We start from the raw sequence: 24,409 nt of genomic DNA on the forward strand, positions 1-24,409 counted from the left end.
TTCAAGACACGGCTACATAACCTAGCCGTGGATTGTGATCTTACAATTCATTTTAGTCCTCTATTCTCCAGCTTCTTCTCTCTCCTAACCCAGCACAACCCTCTTAAAACTTAAAATAAGTTGGCTATAGTATTTATGTGTGTATATGTATGTATGTATGTAAGTTCTAAAGCCATGAGAGACCATACTATGGCCCACTCAATAAATCACATGCATAAATAGGTGCGTTTCTGTTGGGTTTGATACAGTCATGGTAGAATTTAATTATGATCTCGTCAATGCCTCTCTCTTGTACGATCGCAGTTTTCCATCCTCTCTCTCTCTCTTCACAACTCTTTCAGATCAACCGGGGGGATGGTAGAAACGACCACAGTCAGTATCGACACCCCCCAGGGCAGTCAGAGCGTGGAAGGTTCCCCCTTGAAGGACTCGTCTGTCTCGCCGACCAAGAAGAAGAAGTTTTGAACACCATCATTCTTGTCAAAGAAGGCGGAGAGCTGGAGGAAGAATCGCTACTTTTTAAATGACGAGTCATATTTCTTTTCATAAGTTTCTTTGTGTGGAAAGTTGGTTGTCAACGTTAGTAAGCAGTACTGTTAAGAGTTCAACTGTCCAACGCTGTGAGAAGGAGAGGCGGCCAGCATATCTCCCAAGTACTGATCACAATAATCCTCCCTCCCCTCTACTTATTACGATTTTTTTATGTTTTTTCTCTCTGTGTAAGTACTATGTTTGTAGACGCATTGTAACAGCTACATGTAAGTCAAGTATATGCCTACTCCGTGATGCGAGAAGCTTCTCTCGAGTATCCACGGCAACGTGAAGTAGTCAGGGCAGAGGTCAACAGTATAAAAATGTCCAAATTTTTTTGTCCAGATTTTGTTTTGTTTTTTGGGAGGGGGCTTCCATGATATAAGTTTATGGGTTGTTGTTAAATAGTGAAATTAACTCTAGACTAGATCAACATTATGTTCCAGTCGGATAATGTAACTTTTTTGTATAGTACATAATATCATGTATTTGTCAGAACAGATTTTAAGCATTGGAGTCGTATCACTTTCCTCGGTTAGTATTTTGTGTAGATATGTATGAGAATGGCGCACATAAAGGCTCCTTCCTTCTTGCATGCCCAGGTTGCTGTAACCGGACCACGTGTCGGTTCGGTTTGTGTATTTCCCTGAAATGTTATTCTCATTTGTATTTTTTTTTTTTAACCTATCTGAATGTTTGCATTGTTAATATCATGCATGTTGTGAAGAGAAAGTTTGTCTTTTGTTTCTGTTAGGAGGCCAGGTCACAGTGATAGAAATCATGATAACTACAGGTCTTTGACATATACAAACTGCCTTCACAATCGAGAGAAAGCCACTCATTCGTAATCTTATTTCATTGGAGCACAAATGTCACTTTTTATACATACTTTTTTTTATTTTAGTTCTTGAACTTCAAAATCCAGCCATGATTTTTAAGCCACATTAGAACTGCTGTTGTGAAAGTAAACTTTGAAAATTGCATTGCTGAAATATTTCTGTATATTCTTGTGGATCAGGACTATCAGACTAGTGTTATGTTGTAACAAAACTCTCTTCACAGGACGAGAGAGGCATGTTTAGAATTAATTCTCGACATTCCGCAGTGCAAAGTTCCAGTAACCAATGAAGCTAATATTTACTTGCGCGGCTCTGTTTATGTGCGGTTATCAGGAGCATCACACAGAAATAAGAATAGAAACAATCCCCTAGCTAATTAATCATTTGTAATTATTTGTTTGGCTAATTCTCTAAAATCACTAAAAAAAAAATGTACAAGCATTTTTGGCCAGGAGTCTTAGCCATATCCAATATCTAGTACGCCACGTACGATCCATGGAGATAGGAAATGATCTGGAATTGCTTTAATTTGTTTTGCCAAAGATGTTAAACATAGTAAACGAGCAGACACTGCTTTTCTCTAATGTCAATATTAGAAACACTTTGAGACTGCCTGTAAGGTGTGCATTTGCTCTTATATAAAACACATCGTGTTATGTTCATTTCACAGGCATGCTTCATTTTGTTTCCATATTTGAAGGATAGCTTTTTTTTCCCCTTTTTTTTCTATTGCCTTTGGATTCAGACCTTCTACTTAAAACTTAGTTGTAGGAGTACCTTAGTAAGTGAAATTTTAATGGTATTCAAAACAAAACAAAAATACCGTAATTATCATATAGGTCTTTTTGTGATTTTCGCAGGTTAAATAAAAGAAATAAATGGGGAATATTTCAGTAACAGCATCTGGTCAACAGAGGCCGATCTGTTTGGAATGTGGTTTGTTTAGTAGTGTAGTGTAGAGTAGCATAAATAAAATAATTAACCTTGGTGAATGGATGAAGAATGAATGGGCTTTGTGAAACCTGGTACTTTGTAATAAAAGAAAGAAGGAAACAAACATTTCAAAGGGTATTTTGTTTTTCAAATATGACTGCATGTTGAAATTTTTATTATTTTGCTTTGGATATGAGATGTAATCTTCATTTGTACAACAAAGCCAAGCTTAAAATCAATCTTTACTGTTTTTTTTTTTCTTAATTCATAATAATGAAATGGCTAAACATGTAAAGAGTATGAATATATTCCTCATTCCTTGTGTTATTAGGTTACGTCTTGGATGCATGTATTCATGTTTAAAGTATTTCATTACCACTTGTATTCTTACAGAGGTTGAAGGGAAATATTACAAATAGAAAGAGGCAGTATTTATAGACAAGTTTGATTCAACTGATGTTCATTACAGATGTACTGAAACTACAAGCACAATGAATATTCATGTCATATATCAAAATTAGCATAATTCCTATGCCTGATTTCCCATGTTGTCGTGTGAGCGTTCGTGTTTAAGTGGAGGGTTTTGCAGTCACCATGGGAACCAATACCCCACAGATTGCATAGTTCATGCATGTAGTTTGCTTAACTAAAATTTTTGAAAAAATAGATTCTTTGCACAGAAATATTAAAAAAAGAATGGAAACAGAATTTTTTTGTCGAGAGGTGAGGTATAACTGCAAGGCTGTTAAATTATACAAAGTTCATAAAAAGTTTAAATTGAGATAAGAAGTTGAATGTATATCCTGTATGGTATTTAATTATAGTGTTATGTAACCAAATTTGAAAATTGATATAACGAAACCTAAAAATGGTTTTCGAAGAGTGAATGATTACGGTCAGAAACGCTGTAAACAAATTGCCACGGTATTAATCGTGACGATGTATATGTACGGCTAGATCACCCAGGTTGATACAGTGAAGTGTTTTTCTTTCCTTTCCAGAAAAGAGGTTCTGTTTTGTGAAGTGGTTGTTTGGTTGGAAGAGTAGACTTTGGATCAACTCTTAATCCCAGGCAGGGGAGTGACAGGGTCTTCTCTTTTCCAATATTTATATTTTTCGGACAAAAGGTATTGTTACCCTAGCCTTTCTAAACTCGAAATTTTCAATCAAAAATGGTAGGGGGGGGGGGGTAAAAGAATCTTGACACATTTTGTTCCAGTAGAAACCAAGCATAAAAGAATGATTATATATATACTGATTTTTTTATTTTTTGTTTAGTCATTTGCATATGTTTCCTTTTCTCTTCTGGAAATAAAGAATGAACACATGTCTTGTGTTGTTCATATTGTGGCTGGATCATTGCTTGTGGGATTGGAATGGCTTCTTTAGGTGCTTTAGTTAATACGCATAGTCAAGTACCACAGATAACACCCACGCCATGCAATGGCGGCGGAACTGGGGGGCACAGGGGGCATGTGCCGCCCCCCCCCCACTTTTCCTCAGATTAAAAATGTGCCCTTTTTCTAATAAATATTAAAAATAATATAAAAAAAAAATAATAAAAATTGAGGTGTCTCAAGTTAGCAAGAGGCCAGGGAACCAGAATGAACACTCAGGAAGGGCCGTTTCCGGCCATCTGAGGGGTTTGTAAAACCAACACTTTTCTTGCACGCTCCGCGCCAACCGATGGTGGTGCTCCGCTCAGATAGTCCTGCATACAACTTTGCAAATCCCGGCTACGCCGCTGACTTTTTAATGAATTCTAATTCGAATTTTAATTCGGAAGATTCCAACATTAGCAACTAGCATGATTTCACCTCATTTTGTCTCACAGGAAAACTTGTTCCTTGTTTCCCAATTTGCACATTGGATATTGCAGTGCTAGTTTTCCTTGAGGAGGGGGTGGGGGCGTTGATGGAGTGATGTGTATACGCAAATAAGATAATACAATAAGAGTTATAAAGGGTACTAAATATAAGGCTGCATCAGTCCAATCAAATTTCTGCAAAGTGCCCTTTGATGTCGGTGCCCCCCCCCCCCCCAGATTAAAAGTGCTTCCGCCCTTGACGCCATATCGTTGTCGTAAGTAACCTCTACCGAGGTACAACATGGGAATGGACGCTCCGACATCGCGACGTCTCGTCAGGGTTTTTTGCACAAGGGTTGAAGCGTTTCTATCACAGTACACGAAGCTCTGTACAATTGTCAATGCACGTTCAATAATTGCAGGAACCACTGGTTTCTATTGTGTACTCTTTGTTCCATGCAACTGTTTTTTTCTTGTATGCGATTCACACATGTGGTTCTTTGCACTTTGCTTAATAAATGTTGCAATATCGTGTCCCAAAAGAAGTTGAAAATAAACAGGCAGTCCTGAAATTCCTTTTCTTTCCGTATTTATTTCTTGTCTATCTAGTGTGTCATTTCTAGTGTGTCTAGTCATTTCTAGTTGTCATTTCTAGTGTGTAGAAGAAAAAACAGAGCGATTTGAGAACTTGTCTGGTCCTTACAAATGGAACTGGAAGTTTACCTCGCTTAACTTCCATAACATCCATAATCTGAAAGACTAGTTTGCCAAAAAAATTGTTTTGACAAGACAGGATATTGCAATCGATATGAAAGCTAGATGATATTTCACAAAAATCGTTTTGCCCTTTGAAAGGCCTTGTAACTAAAACAGGTCTACTACACCTTTTAAACCTATTGAAACATTCTGTAATGTGTTTTGTAATGCATAATACAACACAGCCCACCCCGGGCCCCCACCCTTTGCTCCCCAACTTTCAGTAGAACAATTTTGTCAAGAATTAGAACCTTATAAACCCCAAAAAAATCAAGCAACAAAGGTTTCAGGATTTGACTGCTTTGAAATCACGTATCACTGGTAAAATGGGTCGAGCGCCCTCTTGCGGCCTCTTTTTTGGTCTGTTTTTCACTTCAGAGGAACAATAGAAAAGCGAAAAACTTTTAGGGGGAACAAAAGATTTCAAAACCTTTGTTCGCACTAAAAGTTTTTCGCTCTCCTATTGTTCCTCTGAAGTTGAAAACTGACCAAAAAAGAGGCCGCGAGAGGGCGCTCGACCCATTTTACCAGTGATACGTGATTTCAAAGCGATTTCCTCCTTCCATCTGGAAGTATGAATATTAGAAACGAGCAGTAGTTCTGAACTGTTGCTTTGGCGCAGTGGTAAGTGCGCTGGACTGACAAACACACTGTCGTGAGTTCAAACCCCTGTGAAGGCAGTTTTCCTTTTACTATTCTTATATCTCTTTCCTTCCATTATGAACCTTAAATATTAGAAACGAGCATCATTTCTTAACAGATACAGTGGCGCAGTTGGTAGTGCCTGTACCCGGAGAGCAAGACCAACCTTGTCTTGGGTTCGAACCCCAGTTAAGGCAGTTTTCCTTTTACTTATACCTCTTTTCTTCCATTATTGAACCTTAAATATTAGAAACGAGCATTATTTCTCAACAGTTGCTGTGGCGCAGTGGTTAGTGCTTTGGACTGAGAGAGACAGACGAACACACTGCCATGAGTTCAAGACCCAACCACAGCCTTTTTATTTTCTGTTCTTTGGAGCAGGTGGAAGTATAAAGGTAAGAAATGAAGGTTATTTCATTGGGAACCAAAATGGTGCAATCGGTTGTTCCGTCTGCAATGATACTGAGCATCATGGGTTCAAGCCCTGGGTGGGTGAGTGAATTCTGTAAAAGGAGTTCGCCGGCACCCCCCCCCCCCCCAACAAGGTTCCCAAGCGGCACCCGAGTTGGCTGCCACCCCTGTCCCTGACAAGGTTCCCAAGCGGGTGAAGCGAGTTGGCCACTACCCCTCTCCCTGACAAGGTTCAGTGGAGGGGAATATATTTTAAAAACTAGTAGTCCCAACTACTAGATCTTTAAATATTTGAAATGTACTGTAGCATCTCACCTTATGGTCTAGTGGTAGATAAAAAAAAAATAGGCATCACAAGGTCCCTGGTTTAATTTTATCTCATGCTTTTCTTTTTATTCTTTTGCAGCTTACAAGTAAGAAAAAATAACCAAAACTTACAAATGTCCACTTTATAGTGCCAACAAAATATTGCATCTATATCAAACCCCCCAAAGAGAGGAGTTTTAGAATTCTCTAGACAGGGGGCAAAGAATTGTGATTTTCTTGCCATATAATTTGCACAAAATCCCACTTGACTATCTGACTGATGTAGAGTCAAGTGAGTTAACATTTGTTCAAGAATTAAGTGAGAATCCACAAATGATCAGACAATTCGAGCTCCCTAGACCACCAAACATGTACTAACTCACTCTTTGGACATCAACCTATTCAGTCACTGATAACGCTTTTACAGTACATAAGTTTTATGGCCAAAAATGGTTTAAAATCCAGAAAGAACAGTCTTCCTTTTATGTGAAATATAGACCCATAGATGTTGAATATGTATGAGCAAATGGACATTACCTTTTACCCTTTATTGAGTTAGCAAATCAGCTCTGCCACCAACCTACCCATTCAATACACTAAAATATTTTCAAAACCAAAGCCATGTAGTATATATACTACACAGAAGGCAATTTTTCAGACAGCCTGTTAAACCCATGAGACTCAACTAGTGACAACTGCCAGGGATCACTTGAGGTGTGTTTTAAGATCATCCAACAATATGATTTTCAATTCTGAGGCAGGTATCATTTACCTGTTTGACTTTTTATGCATTGTTCAAGGTTACTTCAGACCTATCTGTAATTTGAGCCACTTCACAAACTAAAACTGAAGTTGACCAAATTATGTTCACCAAAAGGAAATGATTGCAATGGAGAACTCACAGTGGGGGCACCATCATACCAGGTGTGCGATTCATCCGACCTTAACTTTTGGAGTTATCAAGGTGGTCAGAATTTGACCCTAAGGGACCTTTGACTTCTTCATAGAATATTCAGTTCTTGTACATTTCTGAGCATGAGGATAATCGCAGCTTTGATTTTGAAGCTAAATATGTCGACAAGAATTTCAAGCTTTTGGCAGCTGATGACTCCAATTTACATTTGACCTCTTAACAGAACTGCTCAAAGTGTAATGCTCAGTGAGGGGGACCTACCACCTAACTATGACATTTTACCGATGCTACAGATGTTCACCGAACTCGACTATGAGTATTTTGGCCACTGATGACCTCAATTGACCTTTGACTCCGCTCAATAACTGGAGCAGCCAAAGAATAGAGTGCTGTCAATTTACATCCTAATTTGCATGAAATTCATGCAAGATATGCTTGGTGAGTCACCACGTTTACAAGTTGGAACATCACATATACATACGTTTACCTGCATACATACAAAAGCCTAGATTTCTTTTTGCTATTGGCAAGGAATAAATCCAAGATTCCTGGCAGAGGATACTTATAAATTCCTTTCTTCTGAGATTAGAGACTCTTTATGCATTAGATTATCTTTTAGCATCATCACATGACCATCCTTAACGAAAAACTTTTCATAATTTCCATCTGTAAATCTGAGAAAATTTTCAACACGATACCCTTGAGAAGAGCACTTTTGAAAACATGCAAGAGAGAAAAAACACCTGTATTTTTAGGTGCAGGTTAGAGATGGTCTTATGGTATTGAAGAAGTATTCAAGACTATGCATGAAATATAGATAGATTTCTGCAGAAAAAAATTCTGCCAAAATGTTCCTTAAAATTTAGGAAAGCAATATTTCAAGTGTTTTAAGTACAGCTTTCATAACAGTATTCCGTGCTTCAATATTTACACACATGGTCATACAAAAAAAAAAAGTAGAAAAGCTTACATATATAATATATATATATATATATATATATATATATATAAAATATATATAAAGTATCTATATATATAAAAATATATAAAAGTATCTATATATATATATATATATATATATATATATATAAAAATATATATAAAGTATCTATTAAGAAGCTGCAACATCGGTGGCTCAAAAAGTTTGTGATCCTGACAGTTGGAGACTGGCAGGACTATCTGGTAGCTGGATCGAATCACTTTCCGATTCTTCTTCAACTTTAGTCCTATTTCTAATCTCTCTGAAGGAAACTTCCATCGGCTTGTCTCTTTGGAGTGATGAAGCGTTCCGCACGTCGCTACCTGAATTGGAACAAACTTTTCTGTCTTCTTCTGCCTTCAGGAGGTTATCGTCTTGTAAGCCTTTCCTGATCTGGTAAGAGTTAGACCTTACTTTACTCGGAGATGAGACTATCAGCTACAGGGGCTTGGGATTCCAATTTATTGTCTCTGTCTGATGTTTCGTCATCTTCCCAAGTCTCTTCCAAATTTAATTCTTCTGGAGGTCTCTTGGGGAGCTGTTCCATGGTGGACACCGTAGGTGGTTCTGCCCAAAAAAAGAGTATGAAAGAAAATTACTAGATAGGAATACACAAGCCATGTAGACGAAAGTACTCTGCATAAAGTGTAGATCATGCATGTTACATTTGAAGACTCGAATGAGTCAACAATAGCCAAAAAGTTTAAGGGCGAACACAGATTGCTTTGGGTGATGGGAGGGGTGGGGGAGTAACACTTTCTTGGTGGGAGGGGGTCAGAGCCACTGACAGAGATGTAAGAACATTTAATGAATTCCCTAACTTACTGTATGTAATGTCAATTTTTTTTATCATTTATAACCCATCTACTAGTAAAATGTCTAGTACAGTATTGTTGTATCAACTACAGTACAGTAGTTACAGAATTTTATTATATATAAAATGTAAAAAAAAAATGTAAAAAAAAAGGAATATATTACAACAAGGCCAAAAGTATTAGAGTTGCAATAGATTTACAAGCTATATTACAATGGAAAGACATGAAGGAAAACTTTAAAAAAGTTGACTTTAGAAACAAACCTAAGCTAATTTGTGAGAAACAGTGCTATCAGGCCAGACTGGATTTTTTATGCCACCTTTAATTTTTGTTTAGAATGACATGACTATTTAGTCTAATACTTTAACCATTTAGCTCAGTTCCTCAGATCCAACACAAAATTACAAAAAGAGTTTTACCTTTCTCAAATGACATGTTAACAGTGGTAGTACAAATTTGTCAACTTTGGGACTGATGGTGTTTCATTATCTGACAATAACACAGATTGAGAAATACTCAAGGGCATAGGAACCGGGGGGCTGGGGGGCCCCCCCAGTGAAAAATACGGAGGGGCGGAAGTATATTTCCGCCCCCCCCCCCCCCCCGCTTAGCAAGTCAGAAAACCCCTTTTTCATTTCCTAATGAGAAAAAAATCTCATCTGGTCCAGGTGAAAATGCAAAATTATTTACAAAATGGAGTGGGTGTTGAAGTGTGCTATATTGCACCAAATTGCATCTGAGGCCACCTGGAAATGCAAATAAAATCCAAAGGGGGAGGGGGAAACCTCTCCCCTTAAACCTCTCCCCCAGGCCGGCCGTCAGTCTTCAGCACCCCCACTCAAAAGTACCTTCCTACGCCACTGGAAATACTACATCTCAAACATGCCCATAATCATAAAGCAAATCCAGAGTATTGAAGTAGAGGGTGAAGTGGAGGCAATATGTAAGTGATTGATATTTTGAATACATGTGCTGAAAGTTTTTCCATTTTGTTTATCATTATATTGATGATAGTACTAGAATTTCTGTTAATGGAAGAAAAAAATGCCCAATATCTTTGAATTTGTGTAGCAAGTCAGTCAATTTCATAGCAAGATTCTCTAGGGTAAAATGGAGCAACAGAGTTCGGAGTGGGTTTGGTGGTACTGAATATGAGTTTTGGTGGGGTTACAGACAAAATCTAAGAGATGGGGAATCTTGGTCCCACCCCTGGCTGCATCAAAAAAAAGCAAAATACTAAGTAACTGGGTGTTTATTTACAAATAAATTACAGGTCTTTAATTGAGATGGAGAACAACACACAATACCGCAATGTCTCTAAATATTCCACCAAGACCCTGCCCCCCCTATCCCCGACCAATTCTCTCCTAGTCTCTTTACGTGTAGGGTTTCCAGAAAGATCTGACCCGACCTGACGTTTATATTGTTACACCCTTTTCAAGATTTTCCTCTAAATATAGTTATATTTATATCTCTGGTATTATAGGAAAAATTATCACTGCACAGAACAAAAGCCTTATTTGTCAAAACAATCGTGACACAATGCACATACAATTAAGGGACCCCCCCCAAAAAAAATAATGCACAGGTGCATATGGCAAAACTAATGGCAGGTAAAATATTGTTTCCAATACACTGGTTCTGCACAGCTACTTTCATGAGGGGTAAAAAAGAGCAATTTGCATTGCGTGAATTATTATTCAGTTCTAAGAAAAAGGGAACGAGCTTGTTATCCTTGCAATATTAACCAAATGTACTTTACACTGAATCTGAGGACGAAGGATATAAACTTGATGTATTCTTTAACGTTTGGAAAATTCCACTCTCCTCAACTCTGTTGTACTCCATCGCCTTCGATAAGACTGAATATAACTAAGTGATATTTCATCACGGTCAGGGATACTTCTTTCCAGGGGTGGGGTTGGGTCGGCGGGGACATAAAATTTAACAACTGCACTCATTTAATACAAAAACTTGGTATCAATTCCATATAAGTTAGGTAGCATCTTCGCTTGCAAACTACCATAAATAGAACATTTTAACCAAATTTAAACGCCCCTGATTAATGCTCGGGTTTATTTAGCAGCGAAGTAAATCTTTGTACGCAAGACAAACTCATTGGTTAGTTTTGAAATTCATTCCAACTTTCTTCGCACAGGACCATATCTGTGACCCGCTCGCAAACAATAGTCCTACAACCCATTGTCTCCAGCATACTGCTACCAATAATTTTATACAATGCGAGCATCATATCCATCTTGTCCTCTCAACGTACCGAACCCAAATGGAAGAAACTTGAAAATGTACCTGGCTCTTCCTCCTTCTGTATGGCTTTATGAGATTGAACGACCCTTTGACCTAGCATCTTGATCTCTGCTACCAGTCTCTTCACGGAATCCTCTGATTTTATTTCTTTGTCCTTCAACGTCTAAGCAGAAAGATGGATTAGTAATCAATCATGCAAAGATGGATTAATAATCAATCATGCAAAGATGCAATAATAATCATCATTGCTTACAGATTTCTCTTTAGTTATACAACCCACAGGGGAAATGCCACCCCAGGGGAAATTCCACCCCACCAAGATGGGGAATATTTTCACTTTCATTAAATGACGTGTTAACTTTTTGCCCATAAGGTATGTTCATACCACCGTCTCTTATGCTATTGTCGCGTTACAGGAGCAGACGTCACTTACTCTCTTTGTTGGGATCTGGGTAGGAATTGAAATTTAAGCCTCAATGAATGAGCTGGAGCTTGCGGATTAAACACCAAATGTTTTATCACCTACAGCAGTGGGTAGTTTCACTCAGCATTCTATTAAACACAAAATGTAGTGTAAGCAATGAAACTTGAAATTTTTAACAGGTTACATTGCATGTTTGTAACCTTGCATCTAATGATATTAAACACCAACAAAGTTAGGACAGCCCTTGAACAAAGCAATTAAGCTTACATTAAACTAATGAAACTATACTCAAATTGACAGTTGAATGATCCATTAATTAATAGTTTTGTCATCTCACCTTCATTCTGTCATGGATTGCTTCATTAGTCATCTTAATTCCTTGCATACCTTGAAGGTAGCCATCTTTATCAATCATACCTTTCCTGTCGAGAAAAACAGAAACGAATGAAACTTGCCTAATAAACTCCCTTGTTATGGGATCTTAGCATCTATTAAGATTAAAACATAAGACAAGATGGCAATCCACGGCATCTCATCTCTTCTATGATGGAATGGATCTACAATGAACTTGACCTTGACCCTTAAGGCTTCACAACTGCATAAGTTCTGATTTAAAATTTGTCCCATAATATATTCTACATACAGTATTTTGTGGTTGAATGACTTTTTCCAACATACTAACAAGCAGAAAATGGTTAGTTTCTGGGTATTTGACCTTTCACCTATGGCATTTATGCCAATCACCCAAGATCAAGTTTACAGTACATGGTCAAGTACCTACCCACCAAGTTTGAACCTGATTGATCTTACAGTCTAGGAGAAGTTCATGACATACTCTTTTGCACAATTTAGACCAATTTTAACTCAATTGACCCGTTAACTACAAGCCTAAGCAGCTAAATCTGTCTTGTTTTAAACTTTGTCTCTTCATTCTCTACATATAATGTGGATTAATGCCTTTGTCCAACAAGTTGACATGCAGAAAATGGCTAAAAACCAATTTTTAGATTTCTTGACCTTCGATCTCTTTGACATCATCAACCACGCAGGCATGAGTTAACATGGTCAGGCACCCACCCACCAAGCTTGAAATTGACAGGACCTCGGGTCTAAGAGGAGTTGGGACATACTTAATTTTGCTCACTCACCCACAAACGCACACACCCCCTCCCATATTTCTGATGTGGGGTGAAGTACAATATCTCATCTCCCTATACATTACATGAAGGGAGATGAGATCAAAACAAACTCAACACAAAGTCACAAACAGTTCTGCTTTACAGCAATAAAAAAGATAGTGGTCTACTTTAAAATGCACTGTGCAGTTTTCAGTACAGTCAACTGTTTGGAGTGTAAATTTAAAACTCATATCGTTACAAGCAACTTATTTTAGCCGGCCACCCCTCCTCCACTCAACCCCACCCCAATTCGACTTCTATTTACCTTCCCAATCCTTTACAACTTGAGATAGTTTAAAATGTTGTTAAAAAGACACATCGTTTACCTTTCAACCAGTTACATTTATGGTAAGTAAACATTCAGTTTGGGATTATCCAATAACTTGTCTCAATAAAGTACATTGCATTTACTTTTCCCAGTCAGTTTCTTATTTTTGAATTGTTTTACAAAAGAATAAAACATAGATAATATGTTGCCAGCTGACAAAACCTTGGTTCAAATAAAACATGCTTAAAGAGTGAAACTTACTTATGACTGGTTAAAATGTCCCTGTAACTATCGCTACCACTGGACTCCGTGTTCAGAGATGAGCCATGCTTGTACTCCGACTGAGCCGTATCTCCTAAATTTTCTATAGCGACCTTTTGTGGGGAGAATAAACTGCAGCGGAAAATGAAAGAAAAGAGAACCAACAATGTAGACAGACAGAGGGTGAAAGAAGAACAAACAAAACGCACTCAATGAACATAAGAATATGTACATCAGGAAGCAGGTCGAATGGCAAAATACCTCACGCGGTAATGAGCTTAAAAGTCATCCATCACTGATAGCAACAACTGGGGTATGTCCTTTAACCCTTTCAATGCCCTTAGGTGCCCTCTTGATCATCCTACAACTTTATCATCTAAGTCAGGGCTCTAAGATTGTCCAAACCTCCAGCGAAATTTGCGCCAAGAGCCAGTAAATATTGAGTAGCTGCGGGAAATGTTAAACCACTGAAAGAAAAGTTGCTCTTAAAATTCTCTCAATTCTACATGTTTTTTCTCACTCTGGAAACCATGCCCCTTGGTGCCTTTTCACAAGTGTATGTAAATAGTCTTGTTTTCCTACTATAACTACAAAGTTGTCGTAGTGCCCCTGCCATCTCAATGAAAATCAAAGACAATTTCTAATTCTCTCCATCCAAATAGTGGCTGTGCCCCTCCAGATTCCTAATGAAAGTACATAAATAAATTGCTGATTCAAGGCACCATACTGCATTAAATAAAAGCTTTCAATATAATGTTACGAGAAAACAACCTACTTTTCTTGTGTGTATGTATTTTCTATCTTGCCTGTTTTATCGTTATAAAATGTTTCTTAATTACTTTAATGTTTAAGCTGGGAGGTCCCTAGCATGTGTAATTTAAGTATCAGTTTATTGCTGGCTGAGAGAGTTGGTTCTTGCTGCTGGGGCTTTATGTAAACAGTCAGGTGGACAAGGCCGCCTTTGTTCTTAGCAGGGACTTGCATAGAGAGAAGGGTGCATAGACAGTGGGGCAGGGTTAGCTCATATACGTATAGCACTGTAGAGAGCGTTGACCGGCTGTAATTGGGTTATGGCGGTTGTCAATCTTACTGGCTATTTCTTAATTGGTCAGTTAATCGTGTATAGGATTCTACACAGTTACGGGGTCATTTATAATGTCGTACAAGGAGCGTTTTTAGGCATTAAGTTTGGGGTATATTTAGTGTAAGTTGCCAGGCAGAATCTATGCCGAATTTGTATGTTATTTTAGGGACTTAGGTTATTTTTGGCTTGTGCAGAGGATCGAGTTATGCACTCTGCAGCTGCGCTGCGTAACTGCTTGTGCCTGCGCAAGGTCGTCGCAGCGTAGGGTTCGCGGGCTGACGAATCTCATCATTAGCTGCTCAGCGTTGTCCTTACACTGCCTCGTCCTTGACGCACTACCTATAGTTAGGTTGCGTTGTGCCTGCGCTGCGTTGTCCTTGACGTAGCCCCTATAAATAGCTGCGCTGCTAGGCAGCTAACATATGAGAGATTAGCTTTCCCTTGACAGGGCTAGTTAATGTACGCCACCCTTGTATTACTTTATTGTTTTACTTTCTGTATATATTATTTGTTTATCAGTTAATGTACGCCACCCTTGTATTAATTTATTGTTTTATTGTATTACTTTCTGTATGTGTTATTTGTTTATTACCATGCGAAAGATGTACGACAGGTACATTGTGTATATAATTATACTTTTTAAACTCTTAATGCACTGTTAGTGTATTCTCTTCAACGGTGTCCTCGAGCCTCTCTCTCTATAGCCCCCTTCCTTACTTGCCAACTGGGTACTTCACCATACCACCGAAGCGGAAAGCGTTACAATATAAATATCTCTGCATCCTACTCTGTTGGTTTCTGTTACAGCTTACTGTTGCTCCATTGACTGATACTGTTAATATAATAAACTACTTATTAACGACTTTTGCTTTCCAAAATATTCTTTTTGATTATTCTCGTGTGCAATTACTCCACCGTAATGTTCAAATACAGTAAGTAGCAGTGTGGTCTAACAGTTGAATGTTAAATGGATTCCAGAGGGGTAAGAAAGGTAGGGATTTGGGACACGTACAGTGACAGGACTCACAGGAGTTAGGATTGGGTAGGAGGCTACAACAATTACAGCCCATCATATATGGAGGGACTACGCCTACCTGCAGAAATAAATATGATGTTTGTCCAGACAAAGGACAGATTTATCCTCTAAACTTGACAACTTAGGGAAAAGGGCAGTAGAATATTTGAAAGAGTTATTTACATAAGAAAATACAGGAATGTCTATGAAAACCTCCAATCCAAAATTGTGGAAGGATATAAAAGCTCCTGAAACCCTACTTCTCTTGTCCCTTGCATCATTGTCCCTGCTCCCACCCCCCCCCCCCCCCCTGCACCACCTTTGTTGTTCTAATCCACCTTTTGACCTTTTGACATTAAGTCAAATTCCCATATTGACATTAAAAAAATATGCCTCCCAATCATAAAGTTGGTGTGATTGCCAACATAAATATTTGAAAGGATAATTTCTAATCAATATGGGGAGTTTTCAAGCCACAATATAGCAAAGTTTTGGTATTTTGTGGTTTAATCATTCAGTGTATTAAAACCATAAAAACCAGCGTTTGTGAAAAGTATGCGTTACAAACTGCTTCACTTTCAAAGTGTCCCGTATGTTGACATATTTAAAACAACAAGAATGCATTCTCCACAAATGAGTTAGTGTTACAACTTAAAATACAGGAATGCCTACATTAAACATCCTTACCTGACAGTTATGTCCTGATCCAGTCTTTGAGAAGCATATGCTCTGCTAAAGGTGTGGACATCAAAGGGCTGGGAGCAGCCTGAGTGGACTCATACCTGATGAAGAGAGGAGAATCAATTTATACAGGTAGAAAGTCAAAAGTGGTCATTATGTCAGAATCATGGAGGCCAATCCACTCTCACGGCTCTAAAACAAGTCTACATACATGGTTTAATAGCCAGTTTGGGACTACTGTGTTGGGCATGTTGGTTGCATGTATGTTGCTCTTAAAGGTATGCTGTATTGGTTCCAAATATGCCACATTTTTCAAAATGGTCAACTTGGGTCAAATTCTTTAACTCTTTACACTTCAGAGGGAATTTACCTCACTGGGACATTCTGTGATAGTGTGTGTTAAGTTAGAATGTCTGAGAACAATTTGGAGTGTAAACACCTCCAGGAAAGAACTTTTTGAAAACTTCTAGCAATCATAGCACGCAATAATTTGGGACCTATACAGACTATACCTTTAAAGGTTAACTTGATGTGAAGCAACATCTTAGTTTGAGAACATTCCATAGAAATATGTCCTGTAAGTGAGCTTGCTGAATATTTAAAAGTATGTTACTATGCCAGACTAAGAGTAAAGAAGAATTGGTTCCACATTACCAGCTGAAACCCCACTTTGTTGGGGCCTGCAGGAAATAAGTCTTTGTCCAGAGGTTGTCAAATTAATTAAAACAAAAATCCAAAACAGCTGCATGTGCAAGCATGAACTGCCCATATTTAACTAACATTATGTCAGGAAATGACATTGGTACAACAATCCTGGTACCAATGGCAATAAGCAATCAGTAATATTATATAAATGAGCTAACTTTGAATTCACATGAAAGTTTACATTAAGGGTTGATTGATCCCCTAATATCTGGCCTTTAAGAAGCAAAGAAATATGATAAATAGTTAAATGGCTCTAAAGAATTTCCAGAAATATCTGAAAGATGGTTTTACTTAATTTTATTGTACAGCCTAAACTCACCACACTGGAAAATTGATGGTAGAGCCATCATATTTGGTGTGTAGAAGTACCATGTTGAGTGCAAGAAGCCTATTATTGTGGGAAGAGGTTTAAGGTCATTAGGGGTCACCATTGGTCAAATTGTAAATATGATATATCTCAAGGAGCAAAGCTTGGGCAGACCTCATATTTGGTATGAAGGTGTTTGGAAATGTACCATAACAATTTAAGGAGCCTATTATTGCTTTTGGTAGAGGTCAAAGGTCATTTGAAGTCAACATATGCCAAACATCTTGTGATCTTAGGATTGCAGGTTCGAGTCCTGGCCAGATCATTGCGTTGTTGTCTTTGGGCAAGGCACTTTACCCCAATGGCCTCTCTTCACCCAGGTGTATAAATGGGGACTTGTGAGGTAACTTGTAAATATAGTTGTGTGCGCCGGTTTGTGGCATCACCCTATGGGAAGTCCCCCGGGGGACATGTGGATGCAGTGCACTGAGGTGCCCCAGGAGAGACTGATTGAATTTTGCACACTTTGGTGTGTGGGTGTGACAAGTTACCAATGACCAGGGGTTAAGTTGTAAAGTCATGTGAGGAGGCATTAGCCTCATACAAGACTGTAAACTTTCAACTTTAAACATTTACTTCACTGCCCTCTTACCTGCCTCTCTACACTAATACACCTTCCTAAGTATAACATCACAAAGGAAGCTTGTACAGATTGCATATTTGGTATGTGATTGTACCACATTGAGTACAAGAAGCCTAATGTAGTGGGCAGAGGTCAATGGTCCAATTGAGCTCACCAGGGGTCAAATTGTGAAAACCATGTTTTACACAATATTTCAACAAGGACAGATGTCATATTTAGTATGTCGGTGTTTATCACATTTAGTGTAAGAAGACTGTTGTTGAGGTCAATGGTCAATGCAGCAGGGATGAGACTGAGCCAGGGAAAAAAAATCTGAAATTTATCGATCACCGTCCTGGGGGAGGGGTTTAAGGGGAGGGGGTGTCCCCTCCCCTTTAGAATTTTTTTGTCAGGTAAAGAGGGCTTAAATGCAAAATGGTGGACTCTAGATGGAATCTATCACATCACGTAACTCGCCAAAAAAAGTGTGGAATTTCTGCTTGGATAATTTATCCATTAGCTTTTTTGAACCAAAAAAAGGCTTTTTTGCTTGCTTTGTGCTACTTGATTCCACCACTGGTCAAATTCGGTGTTCCTTCCCTTCACAGTCCAGCATGTTCGGCAAAAAAAAAAAATTAAAAAAAAATTAAATAAAAAAAATTAAATAAAAAAAATAATAAAAAACGCGAATTACGAGAAAAAACGCGAAAATGAAAAAAAAAAAAATCGGAAATCCGCGTTTCCGCGGAAGAGACTCTTGCCTGATGCAGGGCAGCCTGTGTCACTGTGAATTTCTTTTTTGTCACATCACACTGCTTTTCACATTGCACCCATCATTATATTCCAATCCGGCCTCTTTCCAAATAATAATTGATAACATTTTCAATTCAAAATATTAGGTGTTTCAAATTCTACTGTGAATACATCCTCCTGCATGACTATAATATGTGAAACCTGCATATGTCGTGGTTATTAATTGGTTACTAAACAGCAGAGATGAAGCATTTGCAAGATTTGATAAACTTATGTCGTTATGTTGTGTTTTTCACATTCCCTGTGGAATCAGTCAGATTTGTGACGTGTTTAGACTTTAACAGTAATGTATAATTTACTGATTGTGATTTTGTAATGCCTGGCAGGTCGACAATAAACTCTGATTCACATATTGGAATGTGTCAAGAACAAAGATATGCCCATTTTTCAGCCACTTTCATAGTCAGGTCACATAAGGCCACATTAGGTCACATTTGGTCACATCAGGTCGCATAAGGTCACATTAAGTTGACAGAGATGACAGCCTAAGTGAGAGCGTTGTGGTCAAGTGGTTAAGGCAGTGGACTTGTGATCTAAGGATTGCAGGTTCGAGTCCTGGCCAGATCATTGCGTTGTGTCCTTGGGCAAGGCACTTTATCTCCATTGCCTCTCTTCACCCAGGTGTAAAAATGGGGACTAGTGAGGTAACTTGTAAATATAGTTGTGTGCGCCGGTTTGTGGCAGCACCCTATGGGAAGTCCCCCGGGGGACATGTGGATGTGGTGCACTGAGGTGCCTCAGGAGAGACTGATTGAATTGTGTACACTTTGGTGTGTGGGTGTGACAAGTTACCAATGACCAGGGGTTAAGTTTTAAAGTCGTGTGAGGAGGCATTAGCCTCATACAAGACTGTAAACTTTCAACTTTTAACTTTAAACATTTACTTCACTGCCCTCTTACCTGCCTCTCTACACTAATACACCTTCTTAAGTATAACATCACAAGGGAAGCTTGTACAGATTGCATATTTGGTACTGTATGTGATTGTACCACATTGAGTACAAGAAGCCTAATATAGTGGGCGGAGGTCAATGGTCCTTTGAGCTCACCAGGGGTCAAATTGCGAAAACCATGTTTTACACAATATTTCAACAAGGACAGATGTCATACAGTATTTAGTATGTCGATGTTTATCACATTTAGTGCAAGAAGATCGACTGTTGTTGAGGTCAAAGGTCAATGCAGGGCAGCCTGTGTCACTGTGAATTTATTTTTGTCACATCACACTGCTTTTCACATTGCACCCATCACTATATTCCAATCCCTCTTTAATACCAAATAATAATTTATAACATTTTCAATTCAAAATATTAGGTGTTTCAAATTCTACCTGTGAATACATCCTCACACATGACTATAAATATGTGAAACCTGCATATGTCGTTGATGATTATATTAATTGGTTACTAAACAGCAGAGATGAAGCATTTGCAAGATTTGACAAGATTTGATAAACTTATGTCGTTATCTTGTTTTTTCACATTACCAGTGGAATGAGTCAGAATTGTGACGTGTTAATTGACTGATTGTGATTTGTAAAGCCTGACAGGTCGACAATAACTCTGATTCACATTTTGGAACGTGTCAAGAACAACGATATGCCCATTTTTCAGCCACTTTCATAGTCAGGTCACATAAGGCCACATTAGGTCGCATCAGGTTGCATAAGGTCACATTAAGTTGCATACATAAAATGATTTCTTCATACAAAAGTTATATAACAGAGATGACAGCCTAAGTGATGCTAATTGAATCATTAATAAAGCAAATGAAACTTAAAGGCCCATAGTAATAAAACAGTAACAACGATGTTTGGGTGATGTTGCAAAGATTACAAATAGTCATCATTACACTAATTCACCAAGCATTCATCATAATTGAGTCATACCATCTTTTTTCAATAACTTTTAATTTCAACAAATAAAAAGGTGCTCCTAATTAATGACCACATAACTTTAAATGAAATGAAAGTTCAGTGTGATCAGTGAGTGTCTTGATGTCAGGCAAATGTCATTACTGTACCTGCAAAAGCAGAACTTGATGATGCTTGAAACTGTCCCAAATTTAAGCACCTTGAAATATGCTTGCTTTCCCATGTAGTTTACTCCTAAATGCTGTAATTGTTCAGGGAAAAGTTCCTGAACCAAGTCTGGCATGATCCATTTCAATGAAGAAAACAAATAAGGAAAGTACATGGTTGGTGATTTTCTAATGTTTGTTAATCAAATTCTACACAATTTGGTCTCCAATCATTTCTCAATCGTTCAGAAATTACAGGGTTTTACGTAAGTATCAATGTGTGGGGAAATGGGGTTTATTTTAACTCAAGATTTCCGTTGTAACTTTTACTGTATTTCCTTTGTGATTGTCAAGACCACAGCTATGTGAGAATGAGTAGGATCTACCTTTTAAAAGTTTTGATTGAGTTATGGGTTTATACATATTGTGACCAACGTAAATAGGTCATGAAAAGGGTATTGACCGAGTGACGTTAATAATCTTTTGTGTATACTTGGCTATTGTATACATACTAACTCCCATTGCGCACTAGTCAATTGAGGTATTTCCCATGATTTCATTTTCTACCCAGAAGACATCTGACATGTTGTCACTATTTCAAACTGGCTGCTCCCTCGATCATGTTTATACTTATATATTGTATTGGAATGTTAGCGTTATTCATGCTATGATATATGTGTAGGGAAGATCCATTGATTGTTATATTTCCAATTTATATACTGTATGGGATGCACATGAAGTGTGAGTATTCACAGGTCTTTTATCTAAATCTGGTTCTTTATCATATTGTTATTTGGACTGGGGTTTCAGGCTATTGGTTCTGACGTGTAGAGATAGGCTCATATCTTAAGTTTTTGATGTCGGTTGATTATTTGTTTTTATAGCATGCTTATTCAGTATTAGATGAAATAATTGTATGTCCTAAGCAGATGTACAGTATACAGTAAAGTTGTATTCTTCTTTTATCCTGAATATTTGAAATGGTTGAATTTTCAATTAATTTTCGTAAAGAATCGTGATGGTTGGTTCAGAGTCCAAGGTTAAATGACATTTTGAGTTAATTTACATGGTGGCATGTATAGTCATTTAAGTATGAATATGTCATATTTTGCAGATGTAAGTTGAAAATGTTTGTAAAATCTTTGTTTGTATTCCCAGGGTTTGTGGATTTAAATGTCCTTGATCCTAGTGGTATCTGTTAAAGACTGCTCAGATTTTAGTTGTGTTAACCAGCCTTCATGTCGTTTTAATTAGTGGGTTGAAAATGTTATCCTGTATCTTTGAAGATATTTCTCTGGTCATTATCATTAAGTATTTTCTCCTTCCATATTTTATCTTGCAGCTCACAGCTAAAGTTCAGTTGTATTGCACTTCTTCACCGCCTCTTGTTTAAGTCATTGTGTTACCGTAAGATAAATACACGTCACTGGCTCATTATACCCAGTGTGCTCTTGTCGAACCGTAAATAAAAGTGTTCAGAGGACTTTCTGTTTTTGTGTCATTTGTTGGTCCTGCTACATATGATATGGACTCACCAAAGTGTTGATTTCTATGTCAGAATCGGCATACCAGGCTCAGAAACTCCATTTACATCGGCACGAAATATTCTCCAAGAGTTGAAAGAGCGTGGTCAGTTAATGCATTATCCTTGGGTGGTTTCTTTCCAGATAACATATCGAATACACGCAATCCTTCTATGCCTAAGCAATGTAGAAGGACCATCTTACCCTTGGCCGAAAACGTATCACATTCCCATAACGAGTATTACATTTTCAAATAGCGAAAATGATCTAATATGAACTTGGCCGAGGGAGGAGAGCAGAGAAAACATGTCTGCCTGTCTAAATACTGAATGCGTATCTATTCAACTGTCATTTACTTGCATCATACACTTCATACACTATAGAAAATTACTTGTGCATATAACAATACTGGAAGAAAGGTCTAATCGTGAAATTACCGAAGAAAGGAGACTTAACTGAGTGCGGAAACTGGCGAGGGATCACATTGCTGCCTACTGCAAGCAAGATACTGGGAAGAATTGTTATTGACAGGATTAAAATAGGCATTGACAAGAAACTTAGACCAGAACAAGCAGGATTTCGTCAAGGAAAGAGCACAACTGAACAGATCTTCATACTGAGAAATATTATTGAACAATCCATTGAGTGGCAATCTTCATTATACATAAATTTCATCGACTTTGAAAAGGCTTTTGATTCGATTCACCGGGACAGTTTGTGGGAGATCATGAGGCATTACGGCATACCAGGGAAAATCATCAACATAGTCAAACTAATGTATTCAGACAGTGTGTGTGCAGTGTTAGATGACGGCGAAGTAACAGAGTGGTTCCAAGTAAAGACTGGGGTAAAGCAAGGATGCGTAATGTCCGGATTTTTGTTTCTTCTTGTGATTGACTGGATGATGAGAGAGACTACCAAAGACAACAACACAGGGATCAGGTGGCAGATGATGTCTAAGCTTGAAGATCTAGATTTTGCAGATGACATTGCGCTCCTATCTTCCAGCCATTCTCAAATGCAAAAGAAAACAAACAGTATAACTGGTCTTGCGAGTAGAGTTGGACTTAAAGTAAACAAAAAAAAAAAAAAAGACAAAGATCATGAGAATGAATAACAAGAAGAGGGATGCAGTTAAAATAGAAGAGTATGACATAGATGATGTGAATGAATTTGCATACTTAGGTGCAATAGTAAGCAAAGATGGAGGTGGAGAGAGGGAAATGAATAGCAGAATAAACAAGGCAAGAGTTGCATTTACTAAATTGAACAAGATATGGAGATCCAAACAGTACGGAAGAAAAACCAAAATCAAGCTATACAAAACTTTGGTAAGACCAGTACTTCTTTATGGTTGCGAAACGTGGAAAATGAACAAAAGTGATGAAAATAGACTGGATTCCTTCCAATACCAGTGTTTGAAGAAGGCACTACAAATATTCTGGCCCAATATCATTTCAATGGATGAGCTCAATAAATACACCCAAACTGCAAGAATAAGTCAAGAAGTCAAAAGAAGAAGATGGAATTGGATTGGTCATGTTTTAAGGAAACCAAATGATCACCATTGTACGATTGCCCTGACATGGCGGCCAGAAGGGAAGCGGAAAGTTGGCAGACCAAAAACAACGTGGAGGAGGACAGTAGAAAGAGAAAGAAAGCAAGGTGGGTGGAAGACTTGGAATGAGGCAAGGGAAAGTGCACGAGCCAGGGACAAGTGGAAACAGAGCGTGATGGCCTTATGTGCCACAAGGCACGAAGAGGATAGTTGAGTTGATAACAATACTGAATGCTTGTAGCACAGTTGTAGCGACTAATTCCATGGCAAGCAACAATACTGCTTTCACCGCCAAATTTTTAAGATGCGTCACGTTTGTATCACTTCCCATTGGTTACTTGCCAATGGACAACAATATGCAAATGACAAATCTGAGGTTTATTTTTGCGTACAGGTACCGTAAAATCCTTACCAGTGTACTCATGACATAAAACAAACTCCGATTTTTGGATTGCCAATTTGTGTTTATTGTGTGACTCCTGCACTTTCGACTTAAAAGTCCTTGTAACCCGGTTCACTATAAAATGAGAACAAATTATTCCCATTAATATCAGGTAAACACTATTAATGTTATTATCATGATAACAATGATCAAATCAGACGTATGCATAATGATAATTGTAGGATGTATACCCACAACTCAACATAGCTTAAGTAACTTAGGTCCATGACTACACACTGCCAGCAGGCTATCCCTATCGTGAATCTACAGTAGCCTACGGAAATGCACAGGCCACAACAAATGCAACACATG

At 38.1% G+C, this 24,409-nt stretch overlaps 2 protein-coding genes across 19 annotated transcripts in view; one reads left to right on the plus strand and one right to left on the minus strand.

The window, feature by feature from the left end:
- The window catches only part of LOC139961620 (mitochondrial mRNA pseudouridine synthase Rpusd3-like), a 28,375-nt gene extending 24,885 nt beyond the window's left edge, over positions 1–3,490 (plus strand). For both annotated transcript variants that reach the window (XR_011790936.1, XR_011790937.1), the window contains one exon: positions 342–3,490. The gene's annotated coding sequence lies outside the window, so the exon portion shown is untranslated. The remainder of the gene's footprint in view (positions 1–341) is intronic.
- The window catches only part of LOC139961618 (BRISC complex subunit Abraxas 2-like), a 270,695-nt gene that overhangs the window by 141,535 nt on the left and 104,751 nt on the right, over positions 1–24,409 (minus strand). For 8 of the 17 annotated variants that reach the window (XM_071960951.1, XM_071960948.1, XM_071960949.1 and 5 more), the window contains 4 exons: positions 13,329–13,460; positions 11,959–12,043; positions 11,240–11,360; positions 6,212–8,684 (listed from right to left, as the gene is read on the minus strand). The exons of 1 other annotated variant lie outside the window; for it this stretch is intronic. In XM_071960951.1, the coding sequence (XP_071817052.1) occupies positions 8,533–8,684; positions 11,240–11,360; positions 11,959–12,043; positions 13,329–13,460 (490 nt within the window). In that variant the 3' untranslated portion in view covers positions 6,212–8,532. Of the gene's footprint in view, positions 1–6,211; positions 8,685–11,207; positions 11,361–11,630; positions 11,750–11,958; positions 12,044–13,328; positions 13,461–16,114; positions 16,210–24,067; positions 24,173–24,409 lie in introns of those variants that run through there. 8 more of the 17 variants (XR_011790934.1, XR_011790929.1, XR_011790931.1 and 5 more) reach the window with 3 other exon arrangements.

This window comes from Apostichopus japonicus, chromosome 20 (genome assembly GCF_037975245.1).
Source record: "Apostichopus japonicus isolate 1M-3 chromosome 20, ASM3797524v1, whole genome shotgun sequence".
Lineage (NCBI taxonomy): Eukaryota > Metazoa > Echinodermata > Holothuroidea > Aspidochirotida > Stichopodidae > Apostichopus > Apostichopus japonicus.